This window comes from Wyeomyia smithii, chromosome 3 (genome assembly GCF_029784165.1).
Source record: "Wyeomyia smithii strain HCP4-BCI-WySm-NY-G18 chromosome 3, ASM2978416v1, whole genome shotgun sequence".
In the NCBI taxonomy this organism is placed as follows: Eukaryota; Metazoa; Arthropoda; class Insecta; order Diptera; family Culicidae; genus Wyeomyia; species Wyeomyia smithii.
This window is the reverse complement of record NC_073696.1, coordinates 70,217,660-70,240,543: the sequence shown is the minus strand read 5'-3', so window position 1 is coordinate 70,240,543 and position 22,884 is coordinate 70,217,660. Positions and strand designations below refer to the sequence as shown.

General features: G+C 36.7%; 1 protein-coding gene across 4 annotated transcripts in view; it reads right to left on the bottom strand.

The window, feature by feature from the left end:
- The window catches only part of LOC129731391 (pseudouridylate synthase RPUSD2-like), a 503,699-nt gene that overhangs the window by 97,499 nt on the left and 383,316 nt on the right, over positions 1-22,884 (bottom strand). For all 4 annotated transcript variants that reach the window (XM_055691365.1, XM_055691364.1, XM_055691362.1 and 1 more), the window contains one exon: positions 4,791-4,880. In XM_055691365.1, coding sequence (XP_055547340.1) covers positions 4,791-4,880 — 90 coding nt within the window. The remainder of the gene's footprint in view (positions 1-4,790; positions 4,881-22,884) is intronic.

The following is a 22,884-nucleotide window of genomic DNA, read 5'->3' as shown; positions in this document are numbered from 1 at the left end:
TGAGAAACCGGGAATCCCAGTCAGGTTTATGAATGGTCATGGTGGAATAAATTCTTGAACAAACATGTCAAACGAGTACTCACCATCACGAAATTTTTTTTTTCAAACGTATTTTGACAGTTTTTCTAGAAATGAGAATTATGCAAGTTGTGTGCGAAGCTCTTGTGAATTGCTCATATCATCGATCCTGTTATAATTTTTCTCAACACTAATAGAACGAAGTAAACAGAAATAGGCCAAAATGACATTGCCATACTAATGACAGTGTGCATCGCTACGGTGCACATGAGACGGTCTCCATATAAAGGAGTGGCCACAATTACCAAAATGCGAATTTCATATTTTTAGGAAGTATTGAACACATGGTTTTCGAGTTTTTGATCTATATTTTCATAATTTATCAATGAAATCTTGATACATGAAACAGATCATGTTAAAAAACGTCTCCAAAGTTACCTCTTTCAAAAATGAAGGAAAACAGTTTTTCTGAACATTTTGTAATACATAAAATCCTATTAAAACTGCTATGGTATGTTTGCATACAATTAAGAGCTGATTATATTAGCTTCCTAAAACCGGAAGAGAATTTGATTTTAACCCTGTAGAGCCTGCCGCAGGCCACGTAGAAAATGTTGGGAATGTTCCTAATTTTGACCTTCAACCACATCAAATGTAAGCACGTGTAAGCACAGCTCCTGATAGTGTTAGAAATTTGCGGAAAAATTGCGTTTTTTTTAGAAAAAGATGCTTTAAAGTTTTTTATAATTTCTGTATATTTGAAAAATTGCGGAAAAATTGCGTTTTTTGTAGAAAAAGATGCTTTAAAGTTTTTTATAATTTCTGTATATTTGAAAGTTTTGGGTAATTTTTTTTTTCTTCATCTATATTTTGGGTGATTTGTCAACGAAATTCTTCATATATCACATCGAATTGGCCCAGAACACAATGAAAATGCGTAAAATTAGTATAATTATTTGTTTGTATACACTGATGAGGTTTTTTTATTGTTTCGAAAAAAAAAACACTGAGTTATGCCTCAATTCACGTGGTTTATGAACAGGCCCTTGTCACTACAATACTTTTTCATATGACAAAATCATCTACTGTAGAAAACTAACAATTTGACAACAAAAAATAATTTTGGCCATAAATCTTAATTTTTCGACCATTGTGCGGTGTGCGAGTGTCAATTGATCATCTATCCTTCGTGTGAAAGAACGTCGTTGTACATTTACGAACGAAAGCCTACTACGACGCACACTTAATACAAAAAAGTGTTGACCGTTCACAAGGTCGATATCAATTATCAATTTACCCATATTATTTTTACCGGATACAAAATAAGTGCAGCACTCTTATGCAAAAGCCTGCCGAAGATTTTCGGAACCAATCATTAATTTTTTTAAATTATGAAATAATTTTAGTTTCATCTCAAATTGATATACTAAATTTGGTTCTCCCATGTAACGTGCATGTTCTATAATTTTTGTGTTCTCGAAATTGTTGTCTACTCATAAGGAAAAACATAAAATTCTGAGGCACCAAATTTAATAGTTTTGCTACGCGCCATAGCTTCTTCCCGTTACTTGTATTCTTTTCTGCTTTATTATAGACAATCATTTCACGTGCGTCTTATTTAAATATCATTCTTCTTTTTATATCTTGTTAAATTCTTTCCACGATTTCTTTTCTTTTTTCCTTTGTATATCCTATTTTCAAATTGTGAGTTTTCGTTTTGCAACTCTTGTGAACTTTTCTCCAGTCACATATTGTTGGTATCAAAAATTTTCAACATCATCTGTCTATAAATCATCTTCTAATTTTTGTATGTTTATTTTTTTCATTTTTCGTTTACATTTTAGCTCAAACTGATTTCCAGTTTTTTCCTAGTTATTAGTTTTTATGCTTTACTATTTCTTCTTGCCATATCCGAGCTAGATATGTTTTAAGATCCTTCGTATTCATGGTTAAAACTATCCTGTAATCATACTTTTTCACAGTAACCAGTGTTAGGTTTGCTATGTTTTTTTTTTGTGGTCTTTTTTATTCATGGTTTTGAATTATCATTACTCAAATCTCATTTTATATATTCGGTTAATATTCAATTTTTATGCCTAGTTTCATTTATTTTATTGTTCTTTATCTAGTTTTGAAGGTGTATAAAATCTGAGTTTTGAAGGTGTATAAAATCTGAGTTGTAATAGTAATGCAGATGAGTCTATAATTTAAAATAATATCATTGACGAAGAATAGCATCGCAAATTCGCGGCGTTGTTTAAGTGTTTGCAGATTATTGAGCATGCAACGTTCTTCATACGATGGCAGAGGAAATGCAGTCCAATTCAAGCTCAGCTTCATACCCCTCTTGAAATTTAAGATGGCGACTTCCAGTTTCCGCAAATGACCAAATACCAGCCAATACGGGTAATTCCAGTATTAAGATGACGCATAGAGGCCAAATATAGACACAAAATTTTAAAATCCGAAATGGCAACTTCCGGTGTATGAAAAACAGCCGAAAATGGTTATTCTGAAATGGAGATGATGTCCAGACACCAAAAATCAAATCCAGACACAATTTTGAAATCCAAAATGGTGACTTCTGGTTTCTGAAAAATAGCTTAAATGAATGTTTCCGAAACCGGGATGGAAAGGCATGAAGTCGACTCCAGATGCCATTTAGAATCCCTGCAGGACCAGAATATTATTTGAAGAGAGTTATTTTATTATTGTTGGATGAAAGTGATTGAACAAAAACACTCACAAAGTAGTCTAATGGGGTTTTGGCGTCTATCAAAAGAACTATCGAAAAAAGAAGTTTGCTTCGAACTTTACCCTATGCGATCATTCTCGAATACAATAATGCAAGAATGGAAAAGATGTAACAAAGAACCTTATGTAAGTCTACGCTAACCTTGCCGTCGTGGTTTCGCACACAACATTTCTGATTTTTTTTATTGATACTATTTTTGAATTTTTTTTTCTATTTTTTATTATGCTAATATTGTCTTTTGTGTTCGTTCTACCTATTACTGATTTCTTTTAATTTTTCAATTTCCCGAATGTTTCTAGTTTGTTGATCCTTTACTGTGGCTTAATAAGATTGTTGTTTCTGTTTGGTAGTTTATTTTATTTATTGTTTACTAGATTATTTCTTGCTGTAATATTTTTGTTTCATTTCCTATTTTTAATATTTACATTTTTTTGTTTAATTTGTTTATTATTTCCAACTTTTTTTACGAATAGCAAGTTGGTTTTATTGCTCTAAATTGTACTTTTAGGGCATGCCACCAAAGTAGAGCATTTGATAGCAAGACTAACAACAAAGGCAACAGGAAATCCTTGATCGTTAACATATATAAAAATTAGAATGAAGTTGAATGGAGCTGAGGCTGAAATAAATTCATAGCATGTCACATTAAACATTCAACACAATACTTTGTTAGAGAACTTTAATCCTCTCAGTTTCAGCACTCACTCTCAGCACTCGCTCGTCAGACAGATAAGTTCAAACGAAAATATTCCACCGGAGCTTTACGCCGAATGTCGAAAACAATAAAACCACTAACGGCCACAGAAATTTCCAACATCCCTGGGATTGAATGAAATTTTACATCAACAAGCATTCACTTATGCCAACTCGCTGTGATTCGCATGCATTATGCTCCACATAAAGAGCTTGGACGACCTGCAGCACACCGTACCGAGAAGCCACCATCGACGTTGTCGTTTAACGTCTTTCCTTTCTTTTGACAAACGGCAACTACATACAATACAGCACCGGGACGTTCCTCGTGAGTACCGACACTGAATAAATTGTGCAATGCACATTTCCGACCCTAACATACGTCGCGCCGTGATGACACGCGAAACGAAAAATCCCCATCTCACAATTGGAGCACCGCGAAAGCCGGAATGAATCGCAATAAAAACGTACCGTATTTGTGTTGTTCTTGTTCGCCGGCATAACTTGGCCCCGGCGAAAAGCTTTCAGAATGCAACCTCAAAATAGCGATGTAAATTTGTTTATCCATGCATACCAGGCGTTACTGCCAGCTAAAATGGGTGATTTCTGTGTGCCTTATGACATGCGGTTCATAAAAATGAACGATACTGTCGGACGTTAACGTTGACGATTATTTTCCAACGAAGGACGCGTTAGCGCGTGATTTGGCTCCGGGAAGGTAAGAAAAGCTAACTTCACGATTACTAATTAGCCTAGATAGTATCAGCGCTGAACGACCGCGGCTGGGAGCGAGAAAAGAACGTAAAAAGTTAATTATTTTTCCTAATAAAGGAAAATATTTTTCTGCTTACATACTGTACACTTTGATGGTTTATTAAATACCGACGCGGAGCGGAGAAAAATGTTCGGTAATAAGGGCGCCGTTTGGAATTTCTACCCAGTCAGTGCCAAGACTACTGCAGTGGCGTTGTCGTTTCAGCTCTTCGTTAAGCTCTTTTTCCACGAGACGAGCTTCAAACGTTGGGAAGCAAAGGTAAATTATTGAAGGTACACAGTCAACAAATTCAATTCGGGTACATTATGAAAGGTAAAGGCGGATTTTCTCGGTAATTGTTTATACTTTCAAAAGAGATTGAAGGGTGAGTAGAAGATTTTTCCCTGACAATTCAATAATTTAACCGACAATGGTGACGGATGCTGTTGAAGCGTAATGGAATTTGTACTGAGCAGAATGGAAAGAAGATTAACAAACAATTTCCTTTTGAAAAGCCAACCCGCCCTGTTGCACAGGCTTCCCGTTCCTGATCGAATTCGTTTTACTTACCTTTTTGAGATCTTTCACCGGTTCACATTCGTCGGCCTTTCGCTTCTCGGTCGATACCAGCTTGGTTTTGTCCTTTTCGGACATAATGATCTGAAACGAGGGAAAAAATATGTCAGTGCTTAGTTTTGAGTGTTTGACAAATATTTTGTCTAAGTGTGAAGTGTGATGATCAAAATCAAAAAACCCCAAGTCAGCATCTCCGCCCCGGTGCCAATCTTCTTCAATCAAAGTTTGTGAGTGAAAAGTTTAACAAAAGGTTCATCAAAAAGCTCATAAATAAATTCAACGTCTAACAGCGGATTTTTGAGACATTTCAGCGACAATGAATGTCTTGTTTATTGCCGAGTGTCAGTTGTTGGTCCTTTGGGAAGTCAACTTTGACTCTTTTCTCTGACAATGTGCCAATTAAGCAAGCGAAGCATTATGGTTCGTTTATCTTTGCTTTCGACGGTGAAGGACACACAAGTTCAGCTCTTTGACTCTCGACAGTTAGAAATTCCATGTAACGGCGGTTTTGCTGGTTACTGGGAATCATGAATAAATTAAATTGGACATTTTGCTTTGATGGCTTGGCTGTCATTCTTTTCGGATCCTTAGGGCTGTACGATTTCCCAAACTGTGGCATAAAATATTGCAGAGAAAATTAAAACCAAGAAAATATGTACTATTGTTTCCATACCCTAAGATCACGGTTGTGTATGTCGATCAAACAAAGTACAAAGCGTAATTAAAAGTAAACTAGTAAACCAACTGTTTTTCAAGTGCCCGTAATATAAACAAATTTTTGTTGGTACATAACTTTAATGACCTTTTAAATATGTCTAGCATACAGCCGAGAGCACATTTTTGGGTTTGCAAACGTGACGTGTCAGCTGTTGGTATCGTTTCATTAACATTATAATCTTTTCTTTATACGAAAGAAAAGGTAGACCCACTGGTGAAATACAATTATTATCATTAGCCGACTGGAAAAACGAATGCATTAGTGCCAACTATTATTCTTCTTATTCTGAGATATTATTCATTCAAAGTTTATCATGATTTAATTGAGATTTGTTCTAGTACTGTTTTTCTGAAAATACGTTGTTCTCCATGGAATTCATTTGTTGTCGTCAGTTAGGATAAGTAGGTTTGAAGTATAGTTTTGAAATTTTATCACATTTTTTTGCTTCCACCATTAACTGTAAACCAGTAAATCCTAACATTATGAATATTATATCATAAACTCCAGACCACAGTTTGTAGCTTGTCTCAATCTCCTCTGTAAACAGACGAAAAAGCATTTTTAGTGCACTTATCGCCACCCAGCCAGGTCCAGACAATGCAGCAATTAAAAATATCAAACATCGTTCATTATACGCTAAAAGCAGCCGATGCTGAACCCAAGCGTTGGAAAACGCAGGAAATAGAAGAACTTTCAATCAACGCCACAACGAAACTAAACAGCAATAAAATTCAATTTATCTTTATTGTTTCATTAATGTCGGGTAAGCGACTATGAAAATGTTTGAAAAGTTGCTCGTAAATACGGCACACGAATCATCGTTTCTGGCTTTTAGTGGTTGCCACTGGAAAGAAGAGTACACTCGCGAGCGTACATCCACACTCACATCACAATAACGAACACCACGTGTTCTATTTCGTTACTACCCAGGGCAGCACTGTACTGCACTGTGGGAGTGGTGTGGACGGAGTACGGCGACAAGTACATTATATCCCACCCACACGGTGCACCCTCACACCCGGCAAAGTTGCTTCGTTTAAGACACCAGTATTCATTGATACGAATTACCGATTTCCGAATTATGGGTCAGCAGAAAGGTACCAGCTGTGGAGCACAGTTGCCGAAATGTGGATTAAATTAGGCGAAGATCGTTGGATTTTATTTTCAATTTTATGAAAAAACGAATAAATAAATTATAAATCACAGCCAGAAAGTTGCGAAAATCGCAGCTTAGCATAGCATTAAATTATCAATTTTTCCGATCGAAATCATCCAACCGTATGCTAACTGTGCGAAAGTTGGCTTCATTCACAAGCAGCACACCTAACACGCAACCCCCGGACCATTTTGACTTTCGGTAGCAGAAACCGCAGCACGTCTAGACTCATATATCGCGCGCGCGACGTTCGATCAGAGTTCTGCTCTCTTCATTCATTCAGTGCGGGACGCCACTTGGACTGGACCGAACGCAAGTCGCTGCCGATTCTAGATTGTAGACACACACATTTTTTTCCCTCCGAAGCTCCATCTGGGGAACGTCCGTGCAGTCGATAAATAAATTTGGGGGCGCAGTATTTTCCACCCACCCTAGACCACCCGTTCGAGCAATGCGGAATGCGCCTACGATTCGATTTGTAGTCTAGCGACCGGGGAGATTTAATCACCATTCACACTAATTTTGGCTGTTTGCTTGCTGTTGAAATGTTTGTTGAACATTTTCATTTATCGTCATTACTGCCTCCGGTCCCACCCTGCTGGACTCCTAAGGCAGTGGTTTTACTTTTATGAAATGTGTGAAAAATTTTGATAGAGTTTTTTTCTCGTCCGCCACAGTCGGTAGTTCCGAACCGGTTAGCGATTGAGAAAACATGCCATTAACGTCGGTCGAATGAATTACAAATCGTTACGGGGTTGAGGGAAGGTTTGTTTGTTTTTAATTTGGGATCTGATGGAGTTATACTCAACTATGATGTCGGGTAGGTGATGGAAAAAAATGTTTCCCGATCGTGTAGCGCGGGATTGGCGCTTAATAGACCGACAAAGCGATTGAGCTGCCATCGCACGCATCTAATTATTTTGTCGTTCTTCACTCCGGGTTATTTGTCAATACCATTCGGTTCTTGTATTTCGAAGTTAATTGATTTGCTCTTTTCGTTCTTTTAATCATCAAAAACTAAGTATGGTGTGATATATCAAATTCCAGTAATGCGTCACGCACAGAACGTTTTTTATGCAAGCTAAGATATTTGTTTCTTCCATGATGTATCAAAATAAGATATATGTTGTGTGAAGGTAAAATAGTAGAATTTTTTTTTTATAAGACACGGCCGCAAGAATAAAGTAGAATTACGACAGCCTGTCTTATGTCAATGTATTGTGCTCACTCACAGCTAGTGACAGCTGAAAGCAAACGCGACGCAACAGTTCTGGACAAAATTACTAACATGGCCGAAAAGGTTTAGCAATGCTGCGCAGTGCTGCTGTTCGTCAGTTGGTCCGTCTGCTGCGTGTAGGTGTTCTTTCTTGTAACGGAATATTCTTTCTCTGAGTTACTTTACAAATTAAGAACAAGAAAACTTCAATGAAAATAATGTGGGTCAATGTTTTAAACTAAAAACCTCAAGCAAAGAAAACTGAAATTTGCATGTTCGAAAATCGTTAGACAAAATTCAAAAGCAACAACACAGCACCAACTTTATTAATAAATTAAATAAAAAAGTTGTGTTCGACTTTCGAAGTTGCAAAGACAGAATGAAAGTCGAAAAATCAAAGAAAACCAAAATCTAGTAAGTAAAAAGGTCGAAAAGTCGTGAAGTCCAAAGGCAATACAGTTAAAAAGTCAAACAAACAAAATATTATGGAGCCGAAAAATCAAGAAGTCAAAATTAATAAAAACCTACATATCGAAAACTCTAAAAGCCGAAACAGTCAGAGATAAAAAGTCATAAGTTCAGAAAATCAAAAAAATAAGGAGTCTAAACTAAAAATTAAAAATTTTAAACTCAAAAGTCAAAATGTCAAAAGTCGAAATGACAATAGGTTGAATATTTTTGGAGTCAGAAATTTAAAACTCGAAATGTCAAAATATCAAAAATTCGAAAAACAAACCTTCAAAGTATTACACAATTAAACACAGGTCGCGCCCTGGGGGTCGTCTACATTCCACGTGGACAAAAAATTGTCATTTTAGAATCTCTTCCCACTCCATGAACAACCGCAGACATTGACAAAACCGCCACCCCCCCCCCCCCCATCTTTTGTCCACGTGGACATTTTTTATGAAGAAAATTTAATAAAGTTTGGGTCTGTGCTTCATGTAGTGATTAGGTATAAACTATGTCAGTAAAACGTTCGTTACTTTTTTTTGTATAATTCAAAATTCAACGCAAAACAACCTTGACCTTGAAAACAAAACGAAACAACGGAAAGGTCACAATAGGAAATAGTTCCAAATTGACAGAAAAAAAACATCTTAAAATTTGATCTCAAATTAGTGTCTAATAATTTGAAAAAGCAACAATAAACCAGAAAAAATACCAAACTAAAAAAAAACTATATTAAATTTAATGTCGAATGCACAGGAGCTCTCGTAGAAGTTGCTTGAGATATTTAAAGATACTTCGAATAAGAATAAAAGAGAAAGAATTCCGAATTTAGCTCAAAATAGTTGCGAAACGTCTCTGAAAGCAAAAAAAAGCCAACAATAAAAAATGGTCTAAAACATTTTAATTAGGTAGAAAAAGTCGAAATAAAATATCATCGAAACTTGAAAAAAGAGCTGCTTCTCAGGTACCGTACCGGTGTGAGTTTGATCACTGTTTAATATATCTTAAATATTTTAAAAATATACTAAATACAAAACTATTTGATATTTTTGAAATGAATACTGGCTACTTTAAAAGTTTAGCAATAATTCTGCTGTTTTCAAATATGCTCTTAAAGTTTTTCATCAGTTAATATTCCGGGGTAACTTTGATCACTTCATTGTTATGATTAATTTGGAGTGAGACTTTACTGCTTCAACAAATTTAAACAGTTCAAAACGACTTGAATGAGTTTATAAATGTGAGAAGCAATTTGGCGTTTTTCACATTCCACTTGAACAGTTTATGTTGGCAAAAGTGCAAGATTCATACAAATTTTTTAAAAAATATATGAAGAATTATCTACGGAGAGGAAAGGTAACCCAAAACCATCAAAATCTAGCCTACGTGGAATATGGTTTATGCTATTGTCCGAATTTGCATGTTACGTTACGTCTTGGGTTTTTGTTAAGAAGATAATATGTAATAAGCTGTGGAGATTATTGGAACTCACCATTGCCTTGTTGCTACTATATTTGTTTATCTTAAGAACTAATATGGGAACAACATAAAAAAAACTTTACGTGTTGTAATTGTTGTTTTAAATCTGCTTGAACCGATTGTTTGTATGCAACATAAATCTCTAAAAATATACTTCATTTTCAATTAACATTTTAATATGAAAAACCTTCTTAAATAGCAGAAAATGCATGAAGAGTAGCAAGGTAGACACATAAAAACACAATCAGTAAAATATACGATAAATCTTAAGCACTACGAAATTTTTTTTGTCACAATTTCAAAAAAGGTAGAGTGATCACCTCAATTTACAGTACGTAAAAAACAGAAGAAAACAAAAATTCATTCTGAAATTTATGAAAAATATCTTTGAAAAAACGAATGAAGAAACATAAGTATTCCGAATTAATGCCTCTGCAATCCAGAAAAAATAAAGAAAATGATTTTAAATTTGGTTTGAATTGATTAAGTAATTCTAACGAGAATAATAAACCAAAAATAAAACTATTCGAATTCAGCATAGAGGGACAAAGCAACAATTTATTCCAAATTTGATTAAAAGTTGTTCCATAGACGGATGAAATTGATTCCAAATTTAGCTCACAGCTTAGTTAAAAGAGCCGCAAAGAGTTACAGCAAAGTTTATGATAAATAAACTCAAATTACCCCAATAAATCCTAAAAGTAAATATATTCTATTATACCTTTTTTTCGCTTTGTCGACTAAGGTTATTATTTTGGTTAGGTTCATTAAAAAGTTTCCAACACAAATTAGCGTCTACCGGATAGCGAATATCGAGATTCTGAGTTTCGATGTAGAACTATGTCTCAAGGAAGGTCTATAGAGGTGTAAGACGAAAATTGGAACAGAGGATGAAATCATGTGCAATTTCAAATGTAAATACTATCACTCCGTATATCACTCAGTCACGGGTTTGCTTCATTCTGGCAGTAATCTATTGGTAAATTATCAACGCATCCATCCAAATGCAGGGAATTGTAATTTGATTATGCAAACGTTGAAACACAGATTTCGACCAAACAGGGGCTGTATAATTGACTGCTTTCGATACAAACAAATATCGTATTAAATATTAATATGCAGCATTCAATAGCGTTGCGTGGCTGAGAGTGCAGCACCTGTTACTACCTGCTTCCATCCTAAACGAACAGAATTTTGTCCCCCAGTCGCACTTATGCAATATGCAACACGCAACAGCGTAATAAACTATTGCGTTGTTGAGAGTGCTGCATCTCGTTCTATCTGCTCCCATCTGACACGAGAAAAATTTCATTATCTTCTTTCCGAACCGCAACCCGAAAGAGTGTGTTACATAGGAGTACGTAGAACAAAAACCTGGTCAACATTATTCTGATGAGTTTCCCGATAGCAAATGTGTCTTAAAGGGGTTTTATCTCCATTACGCAATTTAGTTTTCAATTTAGATTACCTAGCAGTGATATAAGAACTTTCCTCTGCCATTTGTTAAAGCAAAGCTTCAACAAATATAGCAAGATCTTGTTCTAGTGAATACTCTTTTGTCATTATTAATAGATTCTGCTGCTTTTAAAACGTACTTTAAATAATTCGCCTTAAAAGCATCGTCAGATATGCTCTTGATAATGCTGGAAACCGCAGTCTTTAAGTCATGTGTACTGCGTAACTCAACTCATCCAATGGTACATTTTCTTTTACCATTTGAGATTTGCGTCACTTACTTCGATTACTGCAATTAGAAAATCCTTTGGACGACCAGAATGCGAAGCTTCCGACCAACTTTTGATTTTATGGTTAAGCGAAGTTTCCCACCAACTTTAAAATTTTATGGTATCGTTTTTCGAAGCTGTTCATTTTTGTTCAAACTGACTTTTATATTTTCAGTACGATCGTAGCGCTAGCCCCGGTATACTTAATAATTGGCTGCGAAGTCTGTGTATAATAAAACAGCAGCACCAAGGCTTTACTTTTTGCGTTTTGCGAAATTGGAGAAATAAAATAACTTGAAAAAAGGCCGACACATATTTGAAAGATATTAGTGAATGATTTCTACTAGACCTGTAGTTAAAATCTGTTACAGATACGCAGTAACTTGATGTTCACCACAGTTCGATAATACTATGTACAGTATATACAAAACTTATTCGATTTCAAACGTTCATTTTAGACCATGTATAACACTTCATTCAAAATGTTGGAACGTGTTAAAGAAGATGATTGATTCGACTTCCCAGCCTACTACCAGTCATCGTCGGCACAAACAAAAATTTTGAGTCTCCCAGCCGCATAACTGTAATATGCAATACGCAACAGCGTAATAAACTGTTGCGTGGCAAGCTTGTAAATGGTCACGGTGGAACAAAATACACGTCTTCTTTTACTTTTGCAAGTCCCGCTGTCTAAATGCATTCTTAAATAAACATATATAACGAGTTTCTGCACCAAGACGTTTTTCCGCAAAATGTATTTTGACAGTTTCTAGAAATCAGCATAACGTACGTTGTGTGCGGAGATTTTGGAAATTACTCATACCAATGAGTAATGATATTTAGCAATGATTTTTAGCAATGATAATGGTTTATCATTTATATCATTTATATTTAGCAGTGATAATGGGATATTTTTCAACAGAAATAGGAGTGAGTGGACAAAAATAAAACAATCTGCCGACAACCGACACGAGATAAAAATGATTGTTTTCCTTCCAAGCTGCAACACAATACAAGGTATTTTTTGCTGCGTGGTTAAGAGCTTAGTCAGTCCAGTTCCACTGGTTGCCAATAGGAAATGAGATTCTTGTTTCATCAAATCGTATTACATATGAAATGAAATTTGTTTGTGTCTTGCGAAACTACGAGAACGACATAACTTGAAAAAAGACGGTAAGAGGAAAACTTCACCTATTCAAAATGTCACATGGAACGTACGATTTTACACTATACCATTCATTGATTCACCATTCAAAAAATGTGTCAACTCTTGTATCACAAGCTTCGGGCAACCTAACCCTTATACTAAAAATTTTGGCGTTTGAGATTCGTTCAGTGGTAGTAATATAATATACATTTTAGGAGACCACATTTTTGTTACACTTTCCACAGCATGCCACCCTCCTGAAGTAAGACCTTGTCCTACATCAAAGAAGAAGTAAGCTTAAATTTATCATTTGCGATTACTCTCGAATGCAACAATGCAAGTAATGTAATAAACAGCTCTATATTTAACATGTCCATTCTGTTTTCAAAACTTAGTTTAATTTTTTTCACGATTTTTTTTTACGTAAGACTAAACAGAGATACATGTTTTAAAACTTGAAATGAGCATGCAACGTTCAAGGAGAAAGATTTCAAACGCTAACAGTGTTGCTTAAACTGAACGGAATGTAACAACCATATTTCTTTGGATAGCTAAAATATACAAAAAAATTAAAAAAAATTTAAAATCTATATCAAGGAATAACTCCATACATTTTGCTGCCACACACGCTGTTAATGTTTTTTTTAAGCAATTTTATTTGATAACCTCTGTATTGAAAAGGTAATTTGCGATACCCCTTGAAATCACATCGGCATTGCCATCCCGTGTAGAGTCGATGATATAAAACGCTTTGGTATTGTACAACTTTTTGCTGGTTCGCGTATATTTGACGCCACGTACAGTTGTGTGTGGCCTCCGTAGCAATCATATTTGCTTAACAGAATTTCATAGGGCAAATGTTAGAAAGAGTTAAAATTCTGAATTTTATTATTCATAGTTAAAACAATTTTTTCTACTATCGAAGCTAGTATAGCGAAGCATTTGTGCATTCAGGCCCAGGCCCTTCTACTTTTTATAATTTTTTTCTTTACTAAATTATTTTACAAAATAAAATAAAAACAAAGACACCTATTTTTCAAAATTTCTATTTCATAGATAATATTCCAACATTTATATAAATTTATTCCTTTTTTTTGAGCAAATGTCTGTTCATACATAACTCCTCTTATAATGATGTTAAATATATAAAAATTTGTGAGGAAAACGTGTCAATCATATTATTTTATAATTTTATAACAATAACTTATATATTATTTAGCAATCATCGCCCCCATTTTGGTGAACCAAAAAAAAACTATAGGTATTTGACACCAATCAATCGACAGCAATTGGTGACCCCCATTATAAAGATGCATTCTTCTTGATAAACAGAACTTAGTCTAGTGAGTAGTCACTAGCTCTTGTAATTTTGAAGTATAATGATGGCTCTTGATTTTATTCAACGAAAACTATATTACATACAACATTGTTAGTTTATTCATATAAAAAAAGATTGACTTCTTAATTAAGCAATTAAGCTTCCCCAGAGGCATTTCCCTGCAAGACGTTTCTCATGCATAAAGAAATTTTGATCCGTTCATTACTTTAGGCCGTAGACAGAGGATGGTAATCAGGTTTTTTAAAAGCATCCAATCCGATTAGGAAGTTCCCGGCTGCAGGCAGTAATATCTCAGGTGGTGGTGGTTGTGCTGGTAGTCAATATTGCATAAGCAAGCCGCCTATAATTCCCCTCCAAACTTGCGCACTCGTAAAAAAATGAGAAAAACGCTAATCATAAAACGATACCGCGAGGTTTTACCCGTTCTACGGAATAGGTCCCTGCAGACTTACTCCCGCCCGATCGCCGGCGGTTTCACGAGGTAATAAAGAATAATAAACCTCATCCAAACACGTTCAAGTCATAACTTATTTATACTATATCCATTCGATTTTTTTGTTGCTACTGTTTCTTCTTCCATTTACTCCACCGCAGCAAATCATGAGGTCACAGTGAAGCAGAGAGAGACAGAAAACATAATGGAAAGGCACGTGTTAAGGTTATAAACGGCCCAGTTCCGTAGAAGCTAACTCCCAATATGCTGGCCAATGCTGGACAGAGGGGGTGGAGGAAATCGGCTGTCCCAAATTCCGCAACCAGCAAAAGCACGGGTTCCAAAAATATAACAAATTCTAAGGAGTTAATCCGATCCGACCGGACTCGGAAACTCGGTGCCAGCTTTCACATCGAATTCGTTGTTCCAGTCTTACGGCGTGAAATTTATTCTCTGTTTACTCATTAGTTTACGCCGAAATACGTCTTGTTGGGAGTAAATAACGTACCGTAATGCTGCTTGAGCGGCTGAGCACGACGTCATCGTACAGCTGGTCAGTGGAAAATCGTCGTACACTGCGAAAAAAGGACGGTCGTTGAATTTTCTGGCTAACATAAGGAAAAATTCATAATGATGGATCGAAACATGGGAGCCGGGAGCCACTGACTGACATTGAAGAGAGATTTTCTTGTGAAGATACACCTGCGTTACTCTTCACTTTTGCACAAGTTGAAACACTGTTCGTCTCCATCAAGCGGGAATAATTGCGCGTTAGCGGGAATAAAGCGTTGAGATCCGGAGGAACGACAAAAATAGCACGATCATTGTGCGTTTATGGTAATTGCGCACACGAGGAAAACTGTAAAAAAGAATTATTTATAAACCGCCATTATGCTAGAGCGCTGACAACGTCAGGTCACATACGCGTATCGCCTGCCGTTCAGTTTAAACTGAGACTCATGGAAAGTGCTATTATTCAAAGTTGACATCTAATCTATGCTTCTGACAGTTTTAACACTACTTAAGCAATTAATCGCTGAAATTTGGTTTATTTTTCTACGGCAGTGTCAAAACGGCTCCCAAAGAGTTGAATAATCAGACATTAAAAACATATGTTATAGCGGTCACACCAAGCTACCTCCAATTTCAGCAGAAGGAAGAAGACGTTAGATGAGGTCGCGATGCTAATGTTTGAAAGGCTGTCAACAGTTAATAAATTCCGCGGCGATCTTCCTCCGGTGACGTACGGTGGAGAACACGAAAAAAATAATTAGTGCGAGTTTTGCACCCGTTGAATATGGTGTGTTGTTTTCTGATTTTCCACGCAAAAAACACAAGTCTGCCAAGAGGATCTGTGAGGTTTCATAATGGAACTAGTTGAGCTAATGTGACATTTCTGGAAGGAAAACTAACTCCGAAACAACTAGAAAATGCATGGTCTGGTTAGCGAATTGTAATAACTCAACATTCCATTAAAATTACTGTAAATAAGTTAATTATATATAAAAGAGAATTTTTATCTGTATCTGAATGCTGATTGCACTCATAAAAACAGAACGCATTAAATGATATAAACACATATTTTAATCAAGTATAATTTTAAATTTTTCAAAAGTCTAACGTAACAAAAAAATAACATAAAAATGTCAACTTCATTGAAATTGTGTCATAAATTTCAAAAATGTCGTATTTGTCAAAGATGTCAAAAATGTTCAAAATGTAATCAATCTCTTGTGAAGAAATGTTAGAAAAGAATTAATATATATCAGAATTCCAAGGAGATGCAAGAGACATTTCTTTGAAGTAGAATACTTCTCTCAGGAAGTTCGGCTACATAGGAATGTGAAATGAAAATCTAAAACCGAAAAAAGTGAAAAATATGTCCAATTTCAAATGCTTATAAATTGGTTAGTATTCGATGGATTTCCTTCGTTCTTGTAGCAATAGATTGGAAAATCTTCTAAGATTCTTTCTAAATGAAGATAATTGTAATTTTATTATTCAAACTTTTGTACTATGGAGAATAGTCAAGCCTTGTAAAAACGAAAAATTCGACCTCTGATTGGACGTTATATGATTGCTTCCAAAGCACGGTCGACAGAATCATATAACTTGCAAATGAAAATATGCTATTTGGCCTAAATAAGAGCCTGTTTCAGCCGAAGCTGCTCATAATAGTTCTAGACAGCGACAACAGCAGTCATCTACAGATACGAATAGCGTAGCAGTTGCAGCGGGTATATCTGACCATGAAGCATTTTTGCAATAATTGAATAAAAATTGCAATCGCAGCAATCGGCCTTTTTCAAGGCTACTAAATGTTCTTGTAAGAGCATAATGAATGGTTATTAATAAACTGCAACTGAGGTTTGATGCTGCTGCAAATGCACAACAGTGTGATGTTTATTACGATTTGTTGATACTGTACATAACAAGCGGTATAGGTATACGAAACAAATCTGATTTCAACAGAAAAGTTCGGCACGTTCTGCTCACGATGCTGAGTCTGTTTTAGAAAATTCACAACACTTCATTAACATGGAGTAACGCCTTGAAGACGGTTAAGGTTAGACATCACAGCAGAATTTCAACCTTCATACTCATGTCTACCGTCGGCAGTATCAAACACGCAACAATCTGCTTCCATCCGACACGGGGACGGGAACATTTTTTCTTCCAAGCCGCGCAACACGACACGACACGACATGTTATTTCGTTGCCTTTATGAGAGCTTAATCGGTCCGGCTTGACAGAATGTTCACAAGAAATCATTTTTGTACATCCGTGTAACGAAACTGAGAAAATCTGTAGGAACTAAAAATAAATGTGGGGCTTATCGGAAGATCGCTCTGAGCCATAATGAATGAGGTGTATTTTTCGTACATTAGTATTACGACATACGAAATAAAAATTTTCGAACGTTGTAGAATGGTATAAGTAAAAATAATAACAAAGGTATCCCATTCCACAACATTCGAAAAATTTGTTATGTCAGAGCAGATATCGCGCGCTATCTGACCATGAAGCATTCATGTGATAATTGAATGAAAATTGCAATTGCAGCAATCGGCCTTTTTCAAGGCTACTAAATGTATTTGGAAGAGCATAATAAATGGTTATTAATAAACTGCAACTGTGGTTTGATGATGCTGCACTTGCGCAGCAGTGTGATGTTTATTACGATTCGTTGATACTGTGCATCACAAGCGGTATAAGCGAAACAAATCCGATTTCAAATAGAAAAGTTCGGTAAGTTCTGCTCACGGTGCTGAGTCTGTTTTTAGAAAATTCATAACACTTCATTTACAAGGCTGTAACGTCTCGAAGAAGACAGTTATAGTTTGACATCACAGCAGAAATTCCACCTTCATACTAATGTCTACCGTCGGCAATATCAAACACGCAACAATTTGCTTTCATGCGACACGGGGACGGGAACATTTTCTTCTTCCAAGCCGCGACACAATACATGTTATTTTGTTGCCTTAATGAGTGCTTTGAATGAATTGAAGATTTGATATTTTCTCGTTCTGAGCTGTAACCAAAACTTGTTTGCGCCGCAAAGAGTTTGTTCTTTTGAGGTCGTATTTATATGTGCAAACTGAAATTGGGTAGTACTTCAACTTCATTTTCACAAAATGTTCAATACTGCCAATGAACGGTCAACATTTATTTACTAGGAAAAATGACTGACACGCAAGCAGCCGGGTTATCTTTCTTGTAAAAGTATTCTACTTCATACTTTCGGTCGTGGCTTTGCACACAACCCTCCTGTGATTTTTTTCTGTATTTAATATAAGAAATAATTTCGTTTTGGTTGATTTTTCAAGTTTTTCATAAAATACTAATATAAAAAAGTGGATTTCCCATAGGCACTCGGTTCGTTGGTTCATAAAATTTCCCTCGAAATTTAAAATAGTACCTACCTAATTCAATTTTCTAAGTATTGTCATTTAAGCGTTTCTATGTAAGTTTTAATCGATTTTGGTGGTATGAGGCCGAGCGTTGTAATGCAGTAGAATCACTTTTTCTGCATGTGGACAGAATGAGGCTTTTCTGCATGTGGACAGTCATCAGCAGCTAAATTTTCGTCTTGAATGTGACACAACCAATCATGACACGTTGTTTCGCTTAGAGCAGCATTTTCGTGAACTTTTAACGTACAGTTACGTCTTACGGCAACATAGGGGTACAAATTGAAAAATCCGAAGCATCGAGAGCGTCACGAAAATTGTCCAATTTCTAATGCTTGCAACTCTTTCATTATCCAACGCATTTCCTTCGTTCTTATAGCAGTTGATTCCACCTCCCAGTTGGTCTCGCGGTACGATGCTGGTCTAACAAGCAAGTTGTCGTGGGTTCGAGTCTCGGCCCGGGAGGTACTGTTAGTGTCAGTAGGATCGTAGCGCTAGCCCCGCGATTGTCCTGTACACTAAACAGTTGGCTGCGAAGTCTGTGTATAAGAAACAGAAGGTCGAGTTCCGATACGGAATGTAGCACCAAGGCTTTGCTTTATAGCAGTTGATTGGAAAATCAGCTATTCGCTAACCACAATGCGGAAAATTGTGATTAAAACATGTAGAGCTTTTCGAACCATATTTCAACCATTTTTTCTTCCCCAACCAACCTTCCTTCCCCAGCACAAACATTTTGTTGTTTCTGTTTGTTGTTTTGCTCGCGTAAGTGCACAACGACATGTCCGCTAGAAGTCTCAGTAGTCACATACAGAAACATGCAGAAAACTGTATCGAGCAGCAAGCAGAGCTGCGGAAAGTCGTAGCAGAGCAGGAGGCGATTTTGAATAACGTTTGTGTTAAGAGTATGGACTTTTTCGGAAAGTCGTAAAAAAATCTAAGATTGGTAAATTTTTCGCTGGAAGATAATTATACTAGCTTATTTACAAAAAAATTTTACGCTCTCGCGAACCGCTTTCTGGTAATTAAGCAGACGAAAACTTACGTGTAGGCATGTTTTTAAATTCTTTCTTCGTTTTATTTATCAAGTCCGCCCCACTTTCTGCGACAAAATTGCTGGAGTATATTTCACGCTTCAGGTTTGCCCAGAACTTTTCGATGGGACGCAGCTGGGGGACGTTGGGTGGGTTCGCCGACTTGGGTAGCACATCGATATTCAGCCGCTCCATCTCCTCCAACGCTTCGAGTAATGGGCCGACGCCAGATCCGACCAGAACACCGCGTATTCACCCTTATGGTATTTTTTGATGAACGACGCAACCTCCGGCAGGCACTTAGTACTTTAAGTTTCCCCGTTTCGTGGCCAGTCCGGAGCTACATTCCCTTCTTGCTGATTATCTGCCACAGCAGTATATTTTTCAAAAACTTGTTGTGTAAAACGACCTTCACCTCGGAGCAAACCTCCTTTGTTGGGGAAGTAAAAACGAATCGCCCTGCCAGTCGTTGCCATCCAGAGTGAGATAGATTCCGTCATCCATCACCACCGCCAAGTTGCTATTCGCCGGGAGAATGACGGGACTATCGCTTCCTGACGTTGCTGTCCATGTTCGCCGGGTATGTTTTCACTGTAGCACTGACTAAGCGCACGCAGCGAAGTAGCCACGTTTCCCTCGCTCTTCCTCTTCAGCTCTTCCTCCTCAGCATGGAGCTTTGGGTCGACGGCGGTCCAGAACCGGGCTTCCTCTCGATGTTCTGAGGGTTGTCCAATAGGGCCAAGATGTTTTAGAAACCGGAACGGGCGTATCCGTCTGATCACTGTTTTCACCATCACGGTTAGAGTTCGACTAATGGAGCTATAATTTTTTTTTGCTAAAAAATTATTTGATTGAGATGATTATTACTTTTCTGCCGTTCGCCAAAAGTGTAGTTATTATTGATAAAAATTACGCAAAAACGTATTGTTGAAACATCACATCAGTGTTGTCGTTCCAATGTCTGATCGTGGTCCAGAAATGAAAAGCAAAGTCCAATTCATCTTATACCGAGTTCCATTTGCTGGTAGGTCGTGCTGGGCGCGTTGGTGGCCTATCTGGTGGCATTTTTGTCAGAGATAAAACTAGAATAACCCCGTGTCATCGGGAAATGGTACTTTTATGACATACCAATGGCACTGCTTAGCGCCCGAAAATCATTCGATTGAAGAAGTTAGCTTTTGACACTTGCCAAAACATTGCTGATAGTGGTGAAAAGAGAGAGTTTTGTAACAATCTCGCTTTTTAATTTAAATTTACTTAATGAGAAATAATTTCAGAGTGTGTCAATTCCCGCTTGAATCGTACTGGCCTCCAGCTCCAAGTATATTCGTGTCTGCTGTTTTCTTGTCGCCAATAAAATTATCTATCTGGCAGCTGTGATGGAATACTTTGTTGCCATAGACCTGAATTACACTGGTCAACATAAGTGTGGCCCTAGAGCTCATACTAGAAAAAATGAAAAATTATAGGTTATTAGCCATTCCCGTTAATTTTGGTGCCCCATCCACCAACACTTGTTCAGAGAGCTTAATGAGTTTTCTCATAATCATAACGTTGAAGCAACGAATCCGGCGAGTAATTACTCTCCGACTCTCACGTAAGTTAGCGCATTTCTACACTGGCTAGAGGCACCAAATTTTACAGGAATGGTTAAAAAGCTATAATCTTTCTAGGGTAGATATTTCTACCTTTAGGGCAGCTTTTATCGACCATTGTTATTCTCCACCATCCTTAGCTGGCCCTTTATAAACAAAAATATTCTCACCCAAATCAAATTGATCAACCTCAATAGAGTTTATTCCCCAATCTGTAGCAAAATACATTGACTAAAGACAGGCTGTCGTGATTATACGCTAATCTCACAGTCGAGTCTTATACACAACCTATTCAACTATTTTAAACTCTCGATGCGCTTCAGCTGCCGTGTTCTTTGAATGAAATGATACATTTGGAGGAATTTGACGTTAAAATGAACAAATGACGGTGATGAGATGAATACAGGTGTTGAGATGAATACAAGAGCAATCACCCAAGACAAATTTCATCAATATACGGTAAAAATGTCAATATATCGACGAAAAAAATGAATGAACATAATATAAAAATCTTAAAAAAATTGTTCATCATACTGCATGAGCTGGAAAGTCATTGTTTTGACACAGATATGGCGCCCTAAAACACAACAATTAGCCGATTAAATGTAGGCCAGTATATTTTTTTTGACGTCGAGTTACATCTTACGGCAACATAGGGGTACAAATTGAAAAACCGAAAACATCGAGAGCGTCACGAAAATTGTCCACTTTCAAATCTTCAAAACTCAGTCAATTTCTAACCGACTTCCTTCAAACTTTTAGCAATGGATTGAAAAATTATCAATACCCCTGCCCAAATGCAGAAAATTGCAGTTTGACTATTGAAGACTGTCAAATCTTGTTGAAATGCCGGTTTCATCCTCTGATTGGTCGCTTAATGCTTGGTTTCCCTAGAATGGTCTACATAATATTATACTTAGTTAACGGAGAATGCACTGTTTGGGCTACATAAGAGTCTGCTTCTGCGCTAACGAATCAATTTACTAGTAGATGGTCCCGCGACAGCGGCAGCGGATATCAGCAGCAGGAATACCAGCGGCGGTAGTAATAGCAGCATCAGTGGTAAGTGCAGTAACACTACTTCCTCTACTAAAAAGCTTCCTTTGTGCAGTAGCGACAGAATCAACGGTGGCTACATTGGCCGATATTTCCTTCAGCGAAATGCACATTGACAGAGTGTTGGCAATCAAAATCTGTCGGCCGTCAAATTGTCAGTATTAAAACAGTTTTATACAGTGTTATCAAAAGAGTGACTTATTCCCACTGTCAGAAACTACAGAGAGATACGATTACCATCATATCCGATACTAAACTGAACAATAAATTGTCCTCTAGAGGACAAATTAAATATTCAATTGTTATATTTTCTCGTTCAATCATAACACTTCATTCAAAACGTTAAAACGCATTGACAAAGACGGTTGAAAATTCGACGTCTACTCCATGTCTCATACGAACTGAATTTTTTTTTGACGTGGGACTACGTCTTTGTTTACTATACTGAGATGCATTCTGTAAAATTGGTAATGAAACTGGCAAATGTTGCGTCAGATTTCAAACGTTAATAAAAGTATAACCACATGATGGATAACAAAACCAACATGTTTTTGGATAGATAAAATGTATAACAATTTTTCAATATGCTAGTTATCACCCATTAGGGTTCATTGCTAAGCGGTAAAATTGATAAAAAGTTTCAATAACAAATTCACGCGAATGATGAACCAATTACACGCGAGCATTCCTAGCACAGACGACGTGAATGGACACCATCCGTTCCCTGGGATATTCTCTGTATCAATATTGAAATAAAACTTGACAGAGTCTTCCCGTCCCAATAGGTCAAATTGTTTTTGCTTCCATGAGCTTAGACTAATATG